General features: G+C 41.6%; 1 protein-coding gene across 4 annotated transcripts in view; it reads left to right on the top strand.

Moving 5' to 3' along the window:
• The window catches only part of HIPK3 (homeodomain interacting protein kinase 3), a 106,295-nt gene that overhangs the window by 57,862 nt on the left and 25,804 nt on the right, over positions 1 to 22,629 (top strand). For all 4 annotated transcript variants that reach the window (XM_077321904.1, XM_077321903.1, XM_077321906.1 and 1 more), the window contains exons 3-6: positions 13,419 to 13,542; positions 14,758 to 14,877; positions 16,812 to 16,898; positions 22,143 to 22,327. In XM_077321904.1, coding sequence (XP_077178019.1) covers positions 13,419 to 13,542; positions 14,758 to 14,877; positions 16,812 to 16,898; positions 22,143 to 22,327 — 516 coding nt within the window. The remainder of the gene's footprint in view (positions 1 to 13,418; positions 13,543 to 14,757; positions 14,878 to 16,811; positions 16,899 to 22,142; positions 22,328 to 22,629) is intronic.

Here is a 22,629-nt window from a genome sequence, read left to right as displayed (position 1 = left end):
TCCGTGTGAGTAGCTTTCCCCACTGTGGGATTGCACAGAAGGCCGATGATTGAAACAAGGTTGCATTTACCTGTAACTGTTTGTTCAGTTGTTTTCTGTGCAGGCACACATTTCTTCCCTCCTGCCCAACATTGAGCTCTTTCTGTGGTCTGTGCTTTGCATTTTGGGGGCTTGGCATTGTGAAAGCCACAAGGAAAGATTTGAAGGAAATAGCATATTTTCCCCTTAGTGTGGTTTTTGGCAGTAAACGATCTAGGCACATGCCAAGTGGGAGGGGCCCCTCTACTTCTATGAAGCTAGAAATTTCTCTCCAACAGCAGGCCTGCACACGCACAGTTCCCATTGTGTGTCTATACAGAAGACAACTCGATGAACAACAATTACAGGTAAGTGCAACCATGTGCCTTGTTCCACGGGATTAATTTGACTGAAAATATTTGGATCAAAATCACAATGAATTCTATTCAAGATGGAGCTGCTCATCCCTGCTTTATAGAGGATACATTGCACTGTGAAATTGGTAACAATAAGTAGTCTTATTTCTGGGAAGCTGGTCATACGTTATTGATCTCACGTAAGAATCACCTGAAAAACAGTGCTAAATGATAGAACTACAAATGACTGATAATAGTTCATTTAAGGATGAACCTTTCAACTCCTGTTAAGCTTTGTTCCTGAGTATACCATTTTTTTACATAGTTAAGAATTAGTTTTATTACCGATTCAGTATTCTTGGTAATGTTTGTTAACTTCAATAAGATTCTTTCCCTCTTCTGTATTTTAACAGTTACAGTAATTGAGTAATGGGTCTTGATTATGGAGGGTATAAAGATGACTTCTCCTGAGTGTAAAGGAAAGTGCTGTCAACTGTCAGGGCAATGGCTCCAGTGTAAAACCTGGCTAACTTGAATGTGAATATTAAGTCTACCAGAGCAACCTCTGTGACCTAACAGAGAACCACTGTTCAGCTATTGCTTATATTAACAATGATTTGTCAGAGTTTTATTCACCAATGAAAATTGAATAATTTGAGTAATAGGCAGCTACAGTGGTAGGGGAGACTTTTGCAGTTCAGTGACCCAACCACCTGTAGTTCTGCCCTTTTCTTACGTGCCAGTTAATTTTCACTCTCAATTTGTGACATCTGCAAGCAAAACATGACAAATGACTGAAATGAGAGATGAGTGTTAACTTACATTATGATTATCAGATTATCAAATATTTAGAACATTGCTTATTTAAGGAGATAATCTAAGTGTAAATTGCATAGATGTATAATATCCAGCACAGACTAGGAGATGACTTTTGGAGTCTCCTATGTGGTAGTCAAGCCATTTTGGGAGACAAGATATATCTTTAAATATATAGAATTTAAAGAAATCTATATTTTCTGAAACCTCTGAGACTCTGGAATTCTCTGAAATAGAAGCAGTCTCTGGTACTCCGCCAAGCTTTTTGGAGGAATATTTATATTTTCTGTCACTCTGCTAAAATGTTGACTAGATAGACAATTTTTAAACCAAATTTTTATGTTTTGTTATAATATATATGTGGTTTAGTAATATACACTTAGATGCAGATCAATGAGAAATTGTTTGTTTGTGGTGTCATCTTTGTTTACTCTTTTAAGAAATACTATAAGCACGAATGGTAGCAACATTGTGCATTTGCTATCAGTGGACATATTTATATTTTGGAGTGGACATACTAGAAAAATATAGTCATATAGAGGTGGTCCCCAACCCCCGGGGCTGCGGTCCGGTGCCGGGCTGTGGCTCCCTCTTCCTGCCCCCCCCGCAGCGAGAAGCTCGCCAGGCCGCGAGCAAATCAGCCGCCAAAGCGGCCGATTAGCTTGTGGCCTGGCAAGCTTCTTGCTTCGGGAGGGGGGGGGGAGAGAAGCTTGCTGGGCCGCAAGCTAATCAGCCGCTTTGGTGGCCGATTTGCTGGTGGCTTGGAGGGGCGGGGAGAGGGAGACACAGCTGCCAGCGCTGCCACACATGCACATTTGCGCCCCCGCCAGGCGCAAATGCGCACCCGCCAGAAGTCCGTGCATGTGCGTTTGTGCTGGGCCTGCCGCGCATGCGTGGGGCCCCGGGCCGCCCTCCCCCCCACTCAGTAACAGCGGTCCTTGGCAGCCGGAAGGTTGCGGACCGCTGATATAGAGTGTTGCAATATAATACATTCTTTGGAACAACTATGCCCGGAGTTGAAAAGAAATGCTCATTCTTTGTTATCTGCAAGCACTGTGTTTCCTGACTGGATGATCTACAAAGTTTCTGATCTTCTGTAACCAGTTTTCAGAAAGGAATTGGTCAATTCTGCATATAGATGTGTAATCTAGAATCCTTGGGTTCAGGTAACTTTATTTATTCCTACATATTTATCCTCTTCATTGTTGAAAAAAGCCATTATTAAACTTCTTTGCGGGCTTTGAATATAGCAATTATGGTTGTTAAGAATCCTAATACCAGAGTAGTACAGTGGGTAAAACACTGAATTTGGATCTGGGAGATTTAAGTTCAGTTTCTTGTCACGGATATTATCTGTGGCTATAGAGGTGGATGTTGAGGAGTGAGATCCCCATTTATTTCTTAAAGGTGAAAACTGTTGATTGAAAGCACAGGATAGTTGTGGCGAGCCCAAGGTCACCCAACTGGTTGCATGTGGGGGAATGCAGAATCAAACCTGGCTCTCCAGATTAGAAGTCTGCACTCCTAACCCCTACACCAAGACCAATGCACAGAAAGCTGGTCATTCCTAAAATGTTGGTGTGCAAAGATTTTAGCATACATGATGGCACTTTGCTGTTAAGGTTCTATTTCAGCGGGGGAAGTCATCCAAGCTGGTTAGGTCAAGTGTCTGCTTACATAGAAGGGCTATGCAAATTTTTGCATGACTACCTGCTGGGTGACCTTGGGGTGGCTTTCCAGTTTTGGATCGCCCTACTGCTCAGTTAAGAGGTTCACGGCTGAGTTCCAAGTAAGAACTAATCAGAGTCTATAAAACTATTTTGAAACTATTTTATGGTTATCGAGTAATTACTAAATGGCAAAAACTGATGACTAGATAAAAAAGAAATTGGTTTTTGATGGCAGTCAACAGAATTGCAAGAGTCTCCAGAACTTCCCAAGCTTCTGTGGTTGCTGGCATATGCCTCCAGCAGGCAGGGAACTGGAGGAATCCCGCTCAGAGGTCCAGAAGGGGATGGACTCACTGGCTGTAGCAGCACAGCCTAAGAAGGCTACCACTAAGAAGCAGAGAGTAATAGGCAAGACCCAAGGAGAGGCTACCCAAGATTTTGGGAGAGGGGTAGTCAAACTGCAGCCCTCCAGATGTCCATGGACTACAATTCCCATGAGCCCCTGCCAGAATTCACTGGCAGGGGGTCATGGGAATTGTAGTCCGTGGACATCTGGAGGGCCACAGTTTAACTACCCCTGTTTTGGGGGAAGGCAAGGCAGCAATGATCGGTGCAGTGGAGCTGCCGAGGTTGACTTCATGAGGTGAGCTGGCCAAGGATTTGGGTCATAGCTTCTCTTCCAAGCAGATTAGTGGAGAGGTAGCTGCAAGAGCTGGTGGCTGCTGAAAGACAGAAGGATGCTATAAGAGTAACACCAGGCCAGCAAACCCACATGGTAAGATTGCCTCCCTCCTATCCAAAGATGGGCCCCAACAGAGCCCACAGACTAACTATGGCATCCCCCAAGGACTTGGAGGAACAGGGAGAATTACCTGGGACAGTATTTTTGGAACCATATGGTGCTTTTGTTTTGGCCCAGTGGCTATGAGGGCAGATACCAAAATAGTGCCAACTGTGTGCATGGATCCCAATTTGCTCCAAGACTGCCTTACTCAGGGCCACACCCACAAGGGCCCACATGGATATAGCTGCCCCATGAGGCCCCCAGGCCTACCCACTGGCTGGTTAATCCCCTCCTGCTCCTCAGGGAGCAGCTGTGGTGATGGCTGCATACCAATATGCAGTGTGATTGCTGGAGCATTTGGAATGGCGATGGGAGAAGGGCAGAAGGGGGGTATTTTGGCAGGACATGTTGCCAAAAGGCCCCTTTGTTGCCCTGTGAGACATCAGCCTCCTCTGGCACAGAAGCTCTGCCACACCCAATAATGTGAGCAGGAATGCCAATTGGTCTACAGACAGTCTGAATTCTATTTCTTTGAGGCTTCAGAGGAGAAGGAGAGGTGGATTAATACAAATGAATCCCCAATGCCACAACCTCAGCTTCCAGAGATCCAGCTCGTAGGCATTTGATCCTCCCTCACCAGTTTGCAGAAGCATCCAGAGTATGGAGAGGCACCCTCCTTTATTGTATCCCTAGAAGGAGACTCAGAGAGAGAGGAGTGTGAATGAAGGGAACAACAAAACAAAGGGGAGGGAGAGAGAGCAAATCAGAAATGAGAAGGCAAGAAATTGTGACAGTATCAAAACCATGAAGGGAAACAGATAAGGAAAGGCTTGGATATGACTGGGAAGCCAGCCTAAGGTCATGCAGCAGGAAGCCATGAAAAAAAAATGCATAGCCCTACTGAGCGGAGCAGAGGCATGACCTAGCCAGGTTGGATGACTTCATCCCACTGAAGAGATGAAGCCTTCAGGTAGGTTCCAATGTTTCTTTTTCATGGCTCTTAGGACAAATGTGGACTTGTCTTTGTTATTGTCTAGAATATAGATGTTGTGCCCGTAGTGTTTTTTTATTCTTGAATTTTATGTTACATTTTGGGTAGGAGGATGGTTGTGGTGTTTAAAATAATTTTGTCATGGACAGCAGTCTTTACTAAGTGTGTTTTAGACTATTCTAGATTCAAAGAACATGATTACGAGAATAGTCTCCAGAGAAAGATTGACTTTTCTGACAGCTGTTGAGAAAAGCGGCCCTTTTTATCTTCTGGTTTGCTAATTTGAAGAAAGAAACAGGAGGGACAATGACTATAAAGGCAATAGGAAATGATTTTTGACAGTTGAATTTAAAACAGAGATTTATTTTGGAAATTCCTGTGCAGCAGTTGTCAACGGGTAGCAACAGGCCCTGACCTGGAGCGTCTAGGCTCTCATAAGATCTTTGAAGCTAAGCATGGGCAGCCTTGGTTACTCATTGGAAGGGAGACTACTAGGGAATATTTGGGTCATGACATGGAGGCAAACAGTGGCAAACCACCTCTGAATGTTTCTTGTCTTTAAAACCCTGAGGGGTCACCATCAGTCAGCTGAGACTTGATAGCAAAAGAAAAGAAAGAAAGAAAAGTGACAGGTCAAGGTAAAGCAAAACTCAAAACTGCAATACAAGACCTCACTGTCAAGCAATGAGTGAGATACTGAGGAACCAAATTTCTAGCCTTACCAGGTATTAATCAAGAAGTCAGCCCTGCAAGATAGGAAGCTTACAAGATGAGTTCCCAAAATTATTATTTTGGTGGTTGTTGCCAGTGCAGGACAAAGTAATGGGTTTAGATTGATGCCCCAAAACTCAAAGAACCCAACAGCAGTATAGAATCATAGAATCATAGAGTTGGAAGGGGCCATACAGGCCATCTAGTCCAACCCCCTGCTCAAAGCAGGATCAGCCCAAAGCATCCTAAAGCATCCAAGAAAAGTGTGTATCCAACCTTTGCTTGAAGACTGCCAGTGAGGGCACCTTCTTAGGCAGCCTATTCCACTGCTGAACTACTCTGACTGTGAAATTTTTTCTCCTGATATCATTATATAATTAATAAGCTATATTTTTTTAAATGTGCAAAGAATATACACATATAAGAGCAGTGCAAAGCAAAGAAGAAAATAGAAACTAACCAAACCAAAATATTTAGATGAATATTTTGGTCCTCTGACCCAAATTTTACCCGAGTAGACTGAAACACAGAGTTCATGTAAAGTTTCTGAGTTCAAGAACAGGCATTCTGGCCTCACAGCCCAGTGGAGGCAAAGATAGCCCAAAGCATAGGTGTCAAGACACATCTAACTAAAAGGTATGAACTAGCATGAAATATCTTCATTTATACCAATAGTTATTCTGATTCTGGTTGTCCAATTAGGTATGTTGCTGAGTCATATGTTAATGTACTTCTGTAGCCAATAAATTCTTAGTCAAGCAACTCACCCCTCCTCAGGTAATTTTTACTAATGAGATGGAATGTGAGGGCAAAATTCCCTCTATGTCCCTGTCCTCAGAACTCCTGGACCCCATGATCTCACCCACACCTGTGTCTGACTCCATCCCATTCGCCTGTGAAAATGCAAGTCATTAATTTCTCAGAGAAGCCTTCTAGTTTTACTTGGCCCAGGGCCTGAATTAAAATTTCTAAAAGCCAAGAAGCAGCTAGAGTTTCTTGACATTTTTCTGTTTTAAAACAGGAAATTTCTCCAAATTTTATTTTCTAATAGTTTATGGCATATAATATCATAAAAATATATGATAGCATAAAAGAAGTGCATTTTAAATTGGGATAATTAGCAGCACTGAATGGTGAGGTACTGGAGGTGAATTCTATTTTAAAAACACCAAACACCAAACAGAAGCATAGTGATTAGGCGCAGCACGAGTTGTTGAAAGACCATCAGCCATCAACTACATCAAAGTCAAAATCCTGCTCTAGTGCTGTTACTCTAGCAACTCCAAGTGGAGTTTTTCAGCGTAGCCAACCAACATAAGAGAGAATTGTCAGTTTGCAATTAGAACTTTTGAATGGTCATAGCTTGTTCAAAGCCCAAACAGTTTCCAAACACACTTTCTTATTTGTGGCCAGGTTCTCTTCTCTAGGCGACTTTTTTTTAGTCAGAAAAGCCACAAGGTGTAACTATCAGAACCCATTTATAGAAGAACACCCAGTCCAATTTCACTAGAATCACACTGGACCACAAAAGGCTGTTCAGGGTCAGGAGCAGATAAAATTGAGGATCTAACAAGACTAGATTTCAAAGCAATTTGACAATTCTGAGACAACTGAACGTCTACAGATTGTTTTCTTCTAACATATCTCTTGGAGGGGCTGCCAGACTATTAAAATGAGGAAAAACCCTTCTGTAATAGCCTGTAAACTCTAGGAATGATTGAACTTGATGCTTAGTAAAAGGAACAGGCAATCTTTAGGACTTTGTATCTTAGCCCCTAAAAGCTTAATAGAACATTTCCCAACCTTATGGCCCAAAATAAAATTTCAGCCAAAAGTTTTGACACTTCTGCTCTTAAGCAGTAAGTCCAACAGCTTGAATTTTGTTCAAGACTTGATACAAATGAATCAAACCATTTTCAGATATTCTTCTCAGTAATCTCCTTAAATAGCAGGATCATCAAAATAGATAAAACCAAACTCAAACATGCCCCCTAACAAAGTATTTAAAAGATTGCTGTGTCATTTCTCAATACAAAAGAGAAGATGCTAAACTAGAAGAGATCTCTTGATGAACACTGCTTTCAGGTAAAAGAAAAATGCCCTTACCCTCACTTCCTTGCTAGCTCTCAGCTAAGAGGTCAATGGGTTGTTCTGTTTCTTCAGCAACAGTATGCAGTGAGAACATGTCAGGGGTGCATTCAAAATACTTTTTCAAAGATTTCATATGATAAGTCTTCGGCTTGACCTTTTCAGGAAAAGTAATTCGAAAAATAACCCAATTCAGCTGCTTAATAATAATGGCTCAAGCCCACAGGAAGAAGCAGAATCTTGTCATCAGGGGAACCCCCCCTTTTTTTTTTTAGCTCAGAGATCTTTCTATTTAAACTGAGTACTTTTTAAGTTTCTTTGGGTTAACTGCCACATATCTCTTAACATATGCTGTAACTTATGCATATATTCAATAACAGTAGAAGTAGCATCCCAGACTTTTTTGTGGTGTGTCATTATAGGAAAAAGTAAATAAGGCAGAGCTCAATCCCAATGTCTTGGGTAGTCTAAAGTGGCCCCAAATTTTCATTTTCAACTAGGACATTACTCCGAGCACAGTAGGATTGACTAACTTAATGATGAATGTCAGCAATTTCAAACAGCTTTTGCATTAGCTTAGACATGAACCCAGATTCCAAATTAGAAGTGTTGGCCTTGGGATATCGCTAATGACAACAGATAGCAACCCCTTGGCCAGACTTGGAGCTGGGAAGGGGAACAGCTTCACAAAAATGAGAACAAAATTCTATCACAAACTAAAATGCTTTTCAGATTTGGGTAGGTTTAGGAAGTGGCCCAATGACACCAATGCCCTAGTTTTCAAATAGCTCAGCTTCTATTGGAATAGGCTTCATGGGTCCTAGGGTGGTTATTGTCATAAGCTGTGTACTTACAAATAACCAACATCTGGCAATAATCCTTCAAACTCTTGCAAAGGCCAATAAAACTGCCTGGAGATTTTAGCCAAGATGTGTTTAATACACAAATGCCGAATAAGAGTGGTCTCATGGTTTGGACCCAACACAATCACCTGATAACTTTGTGGCACAGTTAATTGTTTCTGATGGATAAATTGAAGGACTGCAATCTGGCTTTTCAGATAGTTAAGTGGATAGGGAATTGGTTACAGAACCGCACTCATTGTAATTGTCAATGGTGTTTCATCAGACTGGAGAGAGGTGAGTAGCGGGGTACCTCAGGGCTCGGTGCTCGGCCCGGTACTTTTTAACATATTTATTAATGATCTAGATGAGGGGGTGGAGGGACTACTCATCATGTTTACAGATGACACCAAATTGGGAGGACTGGCAAATACTTTGGAAGATAGAGACAGAGTTCAACGAGATCTGAACACACTGGAATAATGGGCAAATGAGAACAAGATGCAATTTAATAAAGATAAGAATAAAGTTCTGCATCTGGGTCAGAAAAATAAAAAGCATGCCTACTGGATGGGGGATACGCTTCTAGGTAGCACTGTGTGTGAACGAGACTTTGGGGTACTTGTGGATTGTAAACTAAACATGAGCAGGCAGTGTGATGCAGTGGTAAAAAGGCTAATGCCATTTTGGGCTGTATCAACAGGGGCATCACATCAAAATCACAAGATGTCATAGTCCCATTGTATACAGCACTGGTCAGACCACACCTAGAGTACCGTGTGCAGTTCTGGAGGCCTCACTTCAAGAAGGATGTAGATAAAATTGAAAGGGTACAGAGGAGAGTGATGAAGATGATCTGGGGCCAAGGGACCAAGCCCTATGAAGATAGGTTGAGGGACTTGGGAATGTTCAGCCTGAAGAAAAGGAGGTTGAGAGGGGACATGATAGCCCTCTTTAAGTATTTGAATGGTTGTCACTTGGAGGAGGGCAGGATGCCGTTTCCGTTGGCTGCAGAGGAGAGGACACGCAGTAATGGGTTTAAACTACAAGTACAACGATATAGGCTTGATATCAGGAAAAAAAATTTCACATTCAGAGTAGTTCAGCAGTGGAATAGGCTGCCTAAGAAGGTGGTGAGCTCCCCCTCACTGGCAGTCTTCAAGCAAAGGTTGGATACACACTTTTCTTGGATACTTTAGGATGCTTAGGGCTGATCCTGCGTTGAGCCTGTATGGCACCTTCCAACTCTATGATTCTATGATTCTATGACTAATCCAGAGTACACTTTTTTGGTAGAAACTCTTAGTACAGTAGTCCTTGGTCATAGCAAAAATGAACTCTCACCATCTTAGATAAAGCAGGTGGGTTTACAGCTGTGTCACAAAAGCATCAGCTTCATGTTTTTTTTAAAATCCCAACTGGAAAAATATTTCTTCTCCTCAGGAGTCTCACAGAAATCCTTAGTATCAGAAGAGTTGTTTATAGACAGCCTCAAAAGAAGGTTTCTTGTCATTACCTTCCCTTTGTCTTCTAATGGTTCCAGAAGCACCCATTTTATTACAGCAGGGGCATTAATTCTTTCAGAATCAGGTGGCCAAAAAAAGTCTCTTTTGCTCTAGGCTTGCATAACTCAACTCTTCCAAGACGGAGGTCCTGTGGCTGAGTAGAAAGGGGTAGGATCAGAAAGCGTGTCTCCCATGCCTGGATGGGGTGCAATTAATACCGGCACCAGAAGCCAGGAACTTGGGTGTGACCTTTGATGCCTTCCTTTCCATGGAGGTTCAGGTCACAACATACACCTGGCCTTGACCAGGGCCAGGGCTTTTTCAACCCTGGCCCCAATTTGGTGGAACGAGCTCCCGGAAGAGCTACAGGCCCTGCAGGATTTATCAGCTTTCCGCAAGGCCTGCAAGACAAAGCTCTTCCACCAGGCATATGGTTGAGGCCAGGCTGGCTCCAATCCCTCGCTCCCAGATAGAGAGTAATAGACCTTTGCTGGATGGGGGGGAGGGAAGTGGGTTATATATTTATTATTTATTATCTGCCATTGTGATATTGTATTTTAATTACATTTTAATGGGATTTTATTGTTCTTATGAATTCTGTAAACCGCCGCAAGACATTTGAGAGCGGCAGTATATAAATATAAAAATAACAAATAAATAAACAAATAAATAAGACCTGAAGTTGAAGCAATTTGAAAGCGAGGTCATGCCTGATTAAAGCTCACATTGAGCCTTCACTATGAACTAGCACAGGCATTTCCCCCTCAAAGTCTTGGTAGTGGATGTGAAGTTTAGCAGCATCAACTTTCAAAAGGATGACAGGCATAAGGGGTGACCCAAAGCTCTTTCCCTTGCACCAGCTGTCCAGTGAGGTGTAATCCCCTCTTGATTGAAGTAATATCTCTCTCAGTGTAACAGTAGCCCATGGCAGTTGATCTGCTAATTTGGATTTCATAGCAAAACTGCATGTCAGCCAATCAGATAGCCATGGATCAGTAACTGACATTTTTGCCAACTCTGTAGCTTGTGTCTTCTCAGGTGGTTTAGCAATGTCACCAGTAGCAACAGATTCCCTTCTAGCATAATATCAATTGGTTGAAGCTATAGGAACAGACTCTGTCTCCCAGTTTCAGATATCATGGCTTGAGGTGCGTCCACAGATTTTACAACCCTCATATTTTAGTCAGATTCCGTAGGCATTCTAGAAGCCATCTTGACATGATCTAGTTATATGAAATAAAAGTACATTCCAGACTGAGATTTGAAGGAAGTGTCAAAGATTGCTGATGGTATCCAGATCTGTCTATCCCAGGCTTTTTCAACCAGGATTTTGTGAAACCTTGAGGTTTCTTGACAGCCCTGGAAGGATTTCCTGAATGGGTGGGAATAAAGTAATCGTATCCAAGGTTCCTCTATATATTTGTGAAACAGCTGTGTGGGAGGAGTTTGTCCCAGGCGTCCATGAGGGAATATGGGCCAATCAGGGTGCGGTGCTAAACCAAAAAAGGAACAAAAGCCAACCTTAACAGGTAGGAACTCTAAAGTTGAGCTGAACAATAAAAATAATGTAAAACAATTAATTAACAAGTTTTACATTATTTTATTTATTATAGTGCACGGTTAAAAATGTTTTTTTTTCAATCAGGGTGCGGCCAGCTCAGCAGACCTCCACTATAATACCATTATTTCCTACTCCTTTTATTTTTACCCAAGGACTCTCAGCTAAACTCTCATGTTCAGACACATATATTTCCTCAAAAGTATATATATTCTTAACATATAGTTTACATGGATGTTGTGTCCCTGCCACATTGTACCATATACTTCTGGTGTGTCCTAAGTTTGAAGTATATCGTCGCCCATTAGCTAATTATCTGAAGAAATTGAAATTCAGCTGTGTTAATGAGAAACACTGGATTAAAATGATACTAAATGCGAGGGACTCAGCAATTATTATAAAAGTAGCAAAGTTTTTACTGGCAATTTTAAATGAAAATCTTTTATGATAGATTTTACATCTAGAACTGTTTGAAATTTTCATTCTATGCTTTGCAATTTTATGCCAATAAAGGTACTCTGAATTTGAATCTACAGTTCTAAACAAAACCACAGCCTTCAGAATCCACTGAAGTCAGTGGATTTAGAATGGTGTAAGTGTTCTTAGGAAATCATTATTAACCATCAGCAGGCCCACCAGACTCCTTCTCTCTCCCCTTGAACTTCAAAACATCTTGAAAGTCAGTTTTTGCAAATGCAGTACTGCTCTCACCGCTCCTTAGGTAAAGGAGTTGGTGCACTTTCTTCAAAGCCCTCCCAGCGTGCACAGTATAGAATATCCCCCCTTTTTTTGAAAGCCAGAATAATTTTTTTAATGTCATATTTATTTTGACTAGTTATGGTATTCAGCTATAAAATCCATGCTGGAAACTTTTTGCTACAGGGCAAGTGAAGCTTATTTGTCCTCGCAAACATGTTTCTGATAAGGAGTGGTATATTTATTGAACATTGAATGCCATATGTGATAATAAGAAACCCAACACCTAATTCACAGATTCAGTTGCAATTAAGTTTCAGAAGGTAGCCCTGCTATTTTCAGTAAAATAGCAGTAAAATAGTTAGGTAGTTACAAGTGACTCGCATACTAAGGGCCATTCTGCACATCCAAAAAAATAGCGTAACGCCAGAGAAATTGCGTGACACTATAAAAATCGTGCTCCCTGCCATTTCTCACCTTCTTGCTCTCCTGCCACTTTTTGGTACTTCCTGGCACTCCACATGGCTGCCTGAAATGGTGGAGGGAGAGACGCTATACACGCATCTCTCCCTCCACCTGTCAGTCATGGCAGCCACCCAATTACTCTTTTCTCTGTTTTAAAGGGACCACGATGCAGGATTTTTAAAAATGAAACTTCTCCATTGGTATGCCTGTGCATCTACTCATAGATGCATACTGCTTATTTAATGCCACCCCCCCAGCCTTGAACCATACTAAAAGTAATTTTGTAAAGGTATTTGGGGGGGGGGGGCTGAGAGGCATGCTTTGTGTGTCAACTGGTGGGTGTTTTTTGTTTTTTGTTTTGTTTTTGCTCTTGCCTGTATGAAGCAGTTTGCTAAAAAAGAAAAAAAAAGCCCAGGCAGTTTGCTAAAAAAGAAAAAAAAAAGCCCTATTCCCGGAAAAAGGGAGAGGGAGGTGTGGTTGACGGTGGGCACTGAAGACGGAGATCTTGCTACTATGGCTACTTTGGTTATGCACTTTTATTTCACTTGTGGTTGCTGGTTGCTCACCTCCCACTTGCACTACATAGTTGGAGGAATCCAGTTTTGTGGATTCCCCAGCTAGCACTTTAAAATGGAGGATGTAACTGCCAGTTTGCTGCTGGGATGCTGGATGCTGGTGACATCATTTAAAATGCAAAAAATATGGCGTCCGCAAAAGGTAAGTATCTCACTATATTTTCTGAGTGTGGAATGGCTCTAAGAGAAAAGGAGGCATTAATTAAAAAGGCAAGTGAGCTTGATCTGCAGAAAGAAATTAGTAAGAATCATCTTGTTTTTAAAATGCATTTCCCAATGTCTGCTTTCAATTGGATGATTTTGATGTAGTAAATTGAACATCAGGATTTGTTTTTATTTGCAGAGCACCAGAAATCATATTAGGTTTGCCGTTTTGTGAAGCCATAGATATGTGGTCACTGGGTTGTGTGATTGCGGAACTGTTTCTTGGATGGCCACTCTATCCAGGAGCTCTTGAATATGACCAGGTAATAGAATATTAGTATTTTGAAAAGAATCTTTATTTTACATATTTAAATTTGCAAATTAATCACTTGAAGACTAACTCATTCCATTTTGAATGTATAAATTGACTATACTGTCTGATGAGCATAATGTGTATTATTAGATCCAAACTTTGGTAAAGTTGTTCTATTTAGGGAAGCAATTTTTACCACCTTCCCCTTTGTTCTGTAGTCTTGTATTTGTCAGGGGAGGGGAGTTCTTCAGCAAGGAGGCACACACATATACCCCTTCTCAGTCTTGTCTAAACTTGCGCTGTTCAGGGAAACTTGAATCTAACCCTGTGGTTAGCATCCTTCATGTTCAGTATATTGCCATTTGGCCTCAAAGGCAGACAGAACTGAGGCTGACATTGCAGGAATTTGCTGTCTGCTACCTCCATGTATTTTATTTTTATTTATTAGATTTTTATACAACCCTCCCACCCTCCATACAGCTCAGGGCAGTTTACATATAACATTGCGGGGTAATACATGGAATGACCTAAACATTTTTATGAATGGGTGCTAAGAAATAAACCTTTAGCTGTGTGTTAAAAATATACAGGCACTTTATTACTAAGTGTTCTTTAATTTTGTTTGCATGGTAATATCTATTCACACAAGTAGGCTATCAGAATTTCATATCAATTCAACCTAAAGTCAAATGAATATACAGGCTGAATTTCATATTGGGTTTTCTGAAACTAACATTATATATAGACAAATTAATAATGTCATATTTAGCAAATTAATTTTGACATGCAAGTTGTTCAGTAGCATTTATTCTGCTGACCTTGGTTGTTTCTATAAATGAACTACATAACAGGTCTTTGGGATTATAACATCACTACATCTGTTTGGGTGCAAGTATATTGCCTGAATTCTCTACTTCTGATATCACTTCTAAATAGCCATTTATAAGACCGTCCTTCCAGAAAGTCATGACTGTCTTTAAGCAGTGGCAGGACAAATACTTATCATGGATGCTTTAGGCTGATCGTGCATTGAGTAGGGGGTTGGACTAGATGGCCTTTATGGACCCTTCCAACTCTATGATCCTATGAAAGTCACAGAGTCAAACCCTTGAGCTATTGTGATATCAGACCCTTTACATGAAGTACCATAGTTTACTGGATGATGCTCTAAAAATGATACATGCATGATGTGGTAATACAAAGCTATTTCTTAAATTCCATCCAGATTCGTTACATTTCGCAAACACAAGGCTTGCCTACAGAGCAATTGTTGAATATTGGGACGAAGACCACACGATTTTTCTGTAAAGAAACAGATGCACCATATTCTGGTTGGAGATTAAAGGTAATGAGATACCTCAAATTCTTGTGCTCTGTATTTTCAAGGGGGAGAAATAGAACTGTGCAGAACTGAGGAGGATGTGGTTTCATGCTTTCTAATTTTTTTCTGTCCCTTTGAAATGTTCCCATTTTCTCAGTAATCTTTTTCAAATGTTGATTACTGTTGTAAAAGGGGAGGTGCTGAGAAGAGAAGGTTTGTTTTGATCTACATTAAGGGACCAAGGACACAGTACTCTGTGTTCAGACCCCATGACATAGCAGAACCTAAGCAAGTCAGTATTTCTCAGGTTGTTGTAGAGCAGCTGTTCTCAGCCTGGGGGTTGGGACCCCTTTGGGGGGTCAAACAACCCTTTCAGAGGGGTTTTGGCAGGGCGAGCAGCTTGGCCAGGGGGGGCACCACTACTGTTGCTGCTCGTCCTGCAGGTGCCCACACTCGGCTGCCAGCCACTCCAGCCGCACCTCCAGTGTGGCACAGTCTCCCACCAGGCGCTCTAGGTGGCGGTGCAGCTTGGAGGCCTTGGGCTCCAGGTGGCAGCAGTGCAGTTCCTGCAGCTGTGCACTCCAGGCGTGCCTGCTCATAAACAATAGATATTCACACCATTGGTCAGTTTGGGTTTAATTTCTGTGAAAGAACACTTGCATAATTTGATGGTTGGGTCACCAGAACACGAGAAACCGTATTAAAGGGTTGCAGCACTAGGAAAGTTGAGAACCACTGTTGTAGAGCAATCTCACATAGCACATGAGGTCTTCAGGCAGCCTTCTGGGCTACAGCAACCTGACAGATCCTGAGTGTGGCAAGAAGGGATGGAAAGACAGAAAGGGGGTAAAAAGAAGAAAAGAGTGATGGGTGGGTGCGGAAGAGGACCCCTGGGTCATTCTTTTGTTTTTGTTGCAAAATTGTTTTAATCAGAGCACATTTTATTTTCCTTCTAATTGTAATAAACTTTAAATAGCGCATTCAGTGATGGATCAAACAGGGAAGTTACCAAAACATCTTTCCTTGGCTTTCTCTAGTGGTCTGCTGATTGCCTCAACTATCCCTTTTGTGACGGGGAGAGCCTTGCAAACATTACATTTACTGTAGCAGTAAAGTGGCTAAATTATCTCCATTAGGTGACTGCTCTCAATATGTAAAGTGTTAATAGTAATTAATTTGATCAAACTCACCAAGAGTCACTATTAGTCATATTTTTACAGCATTTCAGCCGAGGGTTCACGTGTTCATGTTAATTTACTTGAACCTGACTTCTGTCATTGCAGCATTCATATACAATGAAATCACACCTGTGCTTCCCTGTGGAACTTTGTGTTAAATACGTTTCAGGTAGCACTTTATTATCCAATGAAAGTCCTTAGTATTCCACCAGAAATTATTATAGTAAGCCTAGTTTACATAATGTTTATATCCCACTTCTCCAAATTAGAGTGGACAGTAGATCCACTCTACTGTAGTTTAAGTGCACAAACCGTAGTACAACCACTACAACAGCACATAGCAATTTTATACATTTTTAAAAGAAGATAGCAACAGATAGCTTACATTGCTTCATTCAATTTGTTTTTGAAACTGTCAAAAGAAATACCTTGTGCCCGTGGAAAAGACAGCAATGACACAATAATCTTTACTTAGCATAAGTAGGAAGTGAGGAATAATTTTAGTGCTTATGCAAGGATTGTCTTGCATACTTAAATATTCTGTGGAACCCAGTCCAACAGTTGGAAGTTCAGGAGCCACATCTGTTCTGCTAAAAATAATAGTTCAGTAGCATGCACTTTTAAAATGCATTAAATCCCATCACTTGAAAATGGTCACATCTTTCAACAATGTCAGAATATAGTAATTGTAATATATAATAAATTGCTATTGTTCTTGTCCATCATGTAAGTTACTCATAGTAATATGAAAATAATTTGTGTATTTTCAAATTTCTGAAGACACTGGAAGAGCATGAAGCAGAGACAGGCATGAAATCTAAAGAGGCCCGAAAGTATATTTTCAACAGTTTGGATGAAATAGTGCATGTGAGTATCTTTTATTGATATTTATGTTGTCTTTATGATTTTATATTTATTACTATAATGTATTTACTTGTAAGATTCTTTGAGCAAATCTCTGAAAAGGTAGAATAGAATGCACTGTATCTGACTACTCCTTCGTGTAACTATCATTCCTACCTAGCCTCTGCCAACACTTTCTAGTTCGGCAGACATTTAACATCAAAGTCTACCAAATTCTTATAATTGTTAGAGTGAGATATACTATAGTGTTCTTTAGTTCCACCATCCAAGTTTTGTATCTACCTCTCCCAACCCAACCCTCCTCCAAGAGATGGATTCCCTCTTCTAGAGGTACGAGAAAGTAGTGTTTAATTCCCAAAGGGGTTTGCAGTTCTAGGTCTTCATTTTCCTGAAAAAAGACTGATGTCTCTATCTCATTATCTCTGGGATCACAATTAATATATCAAGACCTAGAAATTAGAGATGATGACTCTACTGCCTGTTCTGCTTCTCCTGGTATTGGGAGCCTGATTTGCTTCAGAACTTCAGGGGCCCCTTTTCCCATCTCCATCTAACTGTGACATGGCTGTCTACAACATGCTGTGGGAGATTTTCAGTAACAAGATGTTCTGTCCCTTGGTTGCCTGAAGTATTTTCACCAAGCTTATGACAGTGATGTAGCATATGTTTGGCACTGAACTATCACTGTTTTTCCATATGTTGACTGGCTGCTGGCAATATCTCATCTTTTCCTCATTTATCATTTCCGGATGACACTGTGTAACCTGGTGGGGCAATAATCTAAAAGTCCCATCTCTCCTTCTGGTCTCTAAACTCACTCTTGTACATGGAAATCAAAGTGATTGTCAGCCAGTCAGAGCTCAAAGCACTGGATAGGAGGAGGTGAAGTCAGTTTAGGAGTGAAGAAAACTTTTTTTTGTGTGCACTTTGGACAGGGATTTTGTGACTTTGGAAAGGAGTGTCTGCTTAGTGCGAATTTTATTTGGCTTTCAGTTAGGATTTGGGAATCAGCTTAGAGAAGAAAGCAACCTTGAACTCTTTCAGGGAATATCGGGGGTAAAGTAAAATGCTAAATAAAATTTTAGCGTTACAAATAAGCAACCTGTTAAGGCCCCTTGATTCCTAACAGATGTGTGTAGGTTATAACAGGCTTTCTCAACCAGGGTTTTGCCTGGAATTTCATGATGGTCCTGGAAGGCTGGGTGGGAGTTAATTTATATTTCATATGTTTTTTAACAAATATTGGGAAATATGACCATATATGGTCATGTCGCCCCACCCAATGGCCAATGATGGGCCTGGAGAGTGTGGTTGTGCTTCCCAACCATATTCTGCATGAACACACCACTTCTGGGGTTTCTTGAAACCTGAAGAATGTTTCAGGGGTTTCTTAACTGTAAAAAAGTTAAGAAAGTCTGAGTTATATGGAAAAATGCTCTGTGTGGGAAAAGAACAGCCTTGAACCTACTGAAAAAGAGAAAACAAATCTCCCTTCAGGATTTATTTACTTTACTTGATAGCCAGTTTTACATACTTTATAGATTGAAATCATCAATCAACACATAATATTTACCTTATTAAATACTTTATTTTCTGTTAAATAAATCCTTGCTGTTCATTTCTATCTGGTTTTGCTTGTCAAGTCAAAAGAAAAAACTTACCCCATTTTACATCACAGATACAGCCTTGGTCTAGTAGGATTCCAAATAAGAGACCTCTAGGAAGCCCACTACTTACATACTACTGTCCTTTGTTCAAACCTTGTGCCCCTTTTTATGTTATTTTTGGACAGCTGGGTTTGTTTGTTTTTAAAAGCTATAGGGGAGGCCAGAGTGGGGGGAGGATGAGGACTGGACACTCTTCAATCCAGAAGGCCTTCCTATTTCTCTTACCCTATAGCTGTCACACCTGGCCTCATTGGGCCTTTGAGTTAATGGGGAGAAGTTGCAGCTGTGTCCTGCCTCCAATTCATAGGGATTCTTTTGGACTGAGTTTCTGGAAAAGCATACATGCTTCCAGACTGAAGGAATATCTTTATGGACTTGACTGTTTTTCATCCATCTCAACCAGCAGGACAGATTCAGCATCTCCCTAGTTTAATTGCAGCTACTATAACTTAGTCTATTTGGTGCCCAGGATAGGTAGATGGGCAAGACTTGATGTCGCAAGGTCCGGGTACACGTGAGGTCTCTTCCTACTGTGTAAACAGGCTGTGGCTCTCCGTTGGCCTGCTTCTCCTGGGCCAGCAGGCTCTGTTTCTGCACCCTTCTTCTTCCCTTCTATGCTGCAGCTGGGAACTGCCCAAGCCTGTCTGTCTGACCAGCTCCAGCATATGGTGGCTCCCACAATGCAGCCGCTGGGGAGGCAAACAAGAAGCACAGGGGGACTCAGCAGGTAGGACTGGTTTTGCAGTCAGCTGGCCGAGGGAAAGGTTGTGGCTTCCCATTGGCCTCACCCAGAGCACCTCTCCAGCTCGCCCTAGCTTCTCCTGGCCCAGTGGGTTCCACTTCTGTGCCCTTTCCATCCTTTCTATGCCACAGCTAAGAGCCACGCAAACCTGTTTGCCTGCCTAGCTGACTGGCTCTGGCACACGATGGCTCCTGAAGTGTGGTCTGTGTTGAGGCAGCGAGGAAGCCTGGAGGGACTCAGAGGAATGTGCCTTCCCAGATGGCAGGTGGAGGATTGGGTGGGCTGCCATGCTAAGCAGGTCTCCCCCCCCAAAGCGCCAAACAATGTGGGAGACCACCAGCAGCCTTTTCAGATGAGGATGGTTACAACTGGGTGCCTGGCTTGCCCAGGCTACCATCCTGCCTAGATTTCACCTGCCTATGCCTGGCAGGTGAACTTGGCTTCTTGTGCGGCATGAAACATTCTTGAGGTTTCAAGAAATCCCAGATCATGCAGAACTGAGCCCGTACCCATTCCAACCCCTCCAGACCATTCATTTGCCATTTTGGGAGGGGAGGCTGGTTGGGTGATCATCATATCATCCAATAATGTTTGTTTAACATTATTGTTCAGCAATGTTTAATAACATTTAAAAAAATATAAAAATTAATTAACTTCCATCCATTTGAGAAAGCCTTCCAGGGCTGTCAAGATATCCCAGGTTTCATGAAACACTGGTTGAGAAAGCTTTTCCTAGATAATTGTCCCATCAGGCAAGTTGTTTCTTCTGCCATTGAAGGTGGTTGCCTGCCATCACAGCTTAGACTATTGTGTCCTGTTTAACCGTCCCTCCTTGCTTGTCCCAGAAGAGAAATACCTTCCTGTGGAGTTGGAGCACCCATTGCAGAATGACTCATTCAGTCAACCCTGGTCATCCTAGGAGAAAAGCTTCACATCAGCCACTTAGAATTACTTTGTGCCTTTCCTTCAGGTTGTGAGGTAATAGGGCAAATAGTGAATGATTGTGTCCTGATCACACCACGTGTAGTTCACAAGTGTCCTGCAACTGTTTTATGGTCATTACATCAGTCACCTTGAAATGCCAGCTCTCCTGTCACATCACTGCAGAATTCTTCCTCTGGATACCTTGCATCTCTAATGCCTGGAGGATTCAGCCATCCAAGTAATCCCAAAGATTTTGAGGGTTGGTCCTTTCATGTAAAAGGGCACCCACCAAATGCTTTTGCTTTCATGTGTACAAGTGGATCACAGTCTTTACTTTCCAGGGTTTATGGGATCAATTTACTTGTCCAGTGACTTCCATCCTCCACCTTCTGTTTCTAGCCATAATGCACTCATTTCTAGGTTCATTTGGCTGCCATCTGCTTTCTGACCTCTCCTACAATGATGTTTGTTTGTGCACCTACCTGGTGGTGAAACAGTTCTTTATTCTCCAGTTACTGATGCCTGTGTGAGACCTGCACTTTGCCCTTGTTAAGCCAATGTACCCTGGCACCCTTTCCCCACTTTATATTCACAAAGACAAAGTGGTTCTAAGATAAAGGTGCTATCAGGATTTCACCTTTGTTAGATCCTTGTTCTTTCTACTTTCCCCCCAATTTCTGATGCAGAACAGACTCTGCATGCTTTGAGTATTAGAAATGCCCTCTCCTGATGTGTAGACAGGACTGCCACTTTTAGACAACACACTATTTATTATTATTATTATTATTATTATTATTATTATTATTATTATTATTATTATTATTATTATTATTATTATTATTATTATTTATAATTTGACTTATAGGCCGCCACTCCTGTTGCCAGCTCATGGCAGGTAACAAAATTTCAAACCCCACAATAAAACTGTTAAAACCTTTACAATAACATAAAGGCAGAAGAATAAAATATCTGCCTGCCTGAGGGTCTGCCTCAGGGAGCAGCAAAAGGACCTTGTTGGCTCTGGGTGGGGCCCAGATCGTAACTGTCCTGGCCTCCACCGAAGACCTGGCAGAAGAGCTCTGTTTTACAGGCCCTGCAGAACTGTGAGAGCTCTGTGAGGGCCCTCAGCTCTCCCAGGAGCTCATTCTATCAAGTTGGGGCCAGATGACCCTCTCTTGGGCCAGGGATCTCCAGTAAATTCGCACCCACAGACCAAAGTGCCCTGCAAGGGGTGTAAGGAGGCAGGTGGTCCTGCAGATATTTGGGGCCCTGACTATGGATGGCCTTTTCTGCCTCTGTAGCAAAGTATATCTCCTTGTAAAATTCAGTCACTGGATCCCGGACTCTCAACTGCTCATCAGCCACCTCTACAGAGTCTCCAGGATCATTCCTCCAAAACTATGGCCATTTCATCAAACTTGAGCAGAGAAGTCCCACCCTCAGAACTTTGCAGTGCCATCTTTGTCAAGCATTGTGTCCTTGATGTGCTGGCTAGAGCTGATACCTCAGTTGACCAGGCCCCTGTTGATATACCAGTACTTGCCTCCAGGTAGGTCAGATTGCTAATCTTATTTATATTTACATAAATACATATGTATGTGTGTGTGACTGTATGCACAGAGACCACAAAAAAGAAACATAATGTTTACATGTAACTGCTCATTAAGTAGTCCCCTGTACATTGACTCACATCTGTTCCCCATCAAGTGTTATTTCCTCTTCCTCTAAATATAGGTCTCCATTAAGAAGAAAAACTGGGCATAAATAAACTAAATAACTCTGTATTAGTACACATTGCTAATAATGTAATGCAAATTGATATTGCTAATAATGTAATTTAAAATCATCATTGTCTGTTGAAAAACATTAATAAGTTGAAATATCTGCTTGTTTTCTACTATTGCTCCATACCAGGTGAACATGGTGATGGATTTGGAAGGAAGTGATCTGTTGGCAGAGAAAGCAGACAGAAAAGAGTTTGTTAGCTTATTGAAGAAAATGCTATTGATAGATGCAGATTTAAGAATCACCCCAGCTGACACACTGAACCATCCTTTTGTTACCATGAAACACCTCCTGGATTTCCCTCATAGCAACCAGTATGTTGTATAAAACTCTTACAAATAATTCTGTCAGTGGCTTATTGATAGATTCTGTTTTGTGCTGTTATATTTGTTGATGGTTCTTGTGACTTTTGATACTGTGCCACATTCTCATTATTTTCTAGAGGTTTAGCCTCTGCATATGCAGTCTGCATATACTTAGTTTATAACCCTGTAGTTGTGCCACATGCATATAGGCTTGGGGGGGGGGAGGTATTTCTTGGGTCGGATCTGTTGGACACAAAATGTTCTAGTATTTTTGAAACATCTCAGTTCCAAAACAGTATAATATTCGGATC

Source organism: Paroedura picta, chromosome 2 (genome assembly GCF_049243985.1).
Source record: "Paroedura picta isolate Pp20150507F chromosome 2, Ppicta_v3.0, whole genome shotgun sequence".
Classification (NCBI taxonomy): domain Eukaryota; kingdom Metazoa; phylum Chordata; class Lepidosauria; order Squamata; family Gekkonidae; genus Paroedura; species Paroedura picta.
Note: the sequence above shows the minus strand (reverse complement) of the source record. Positions and strands in the feature narration are given on the sequence as shown.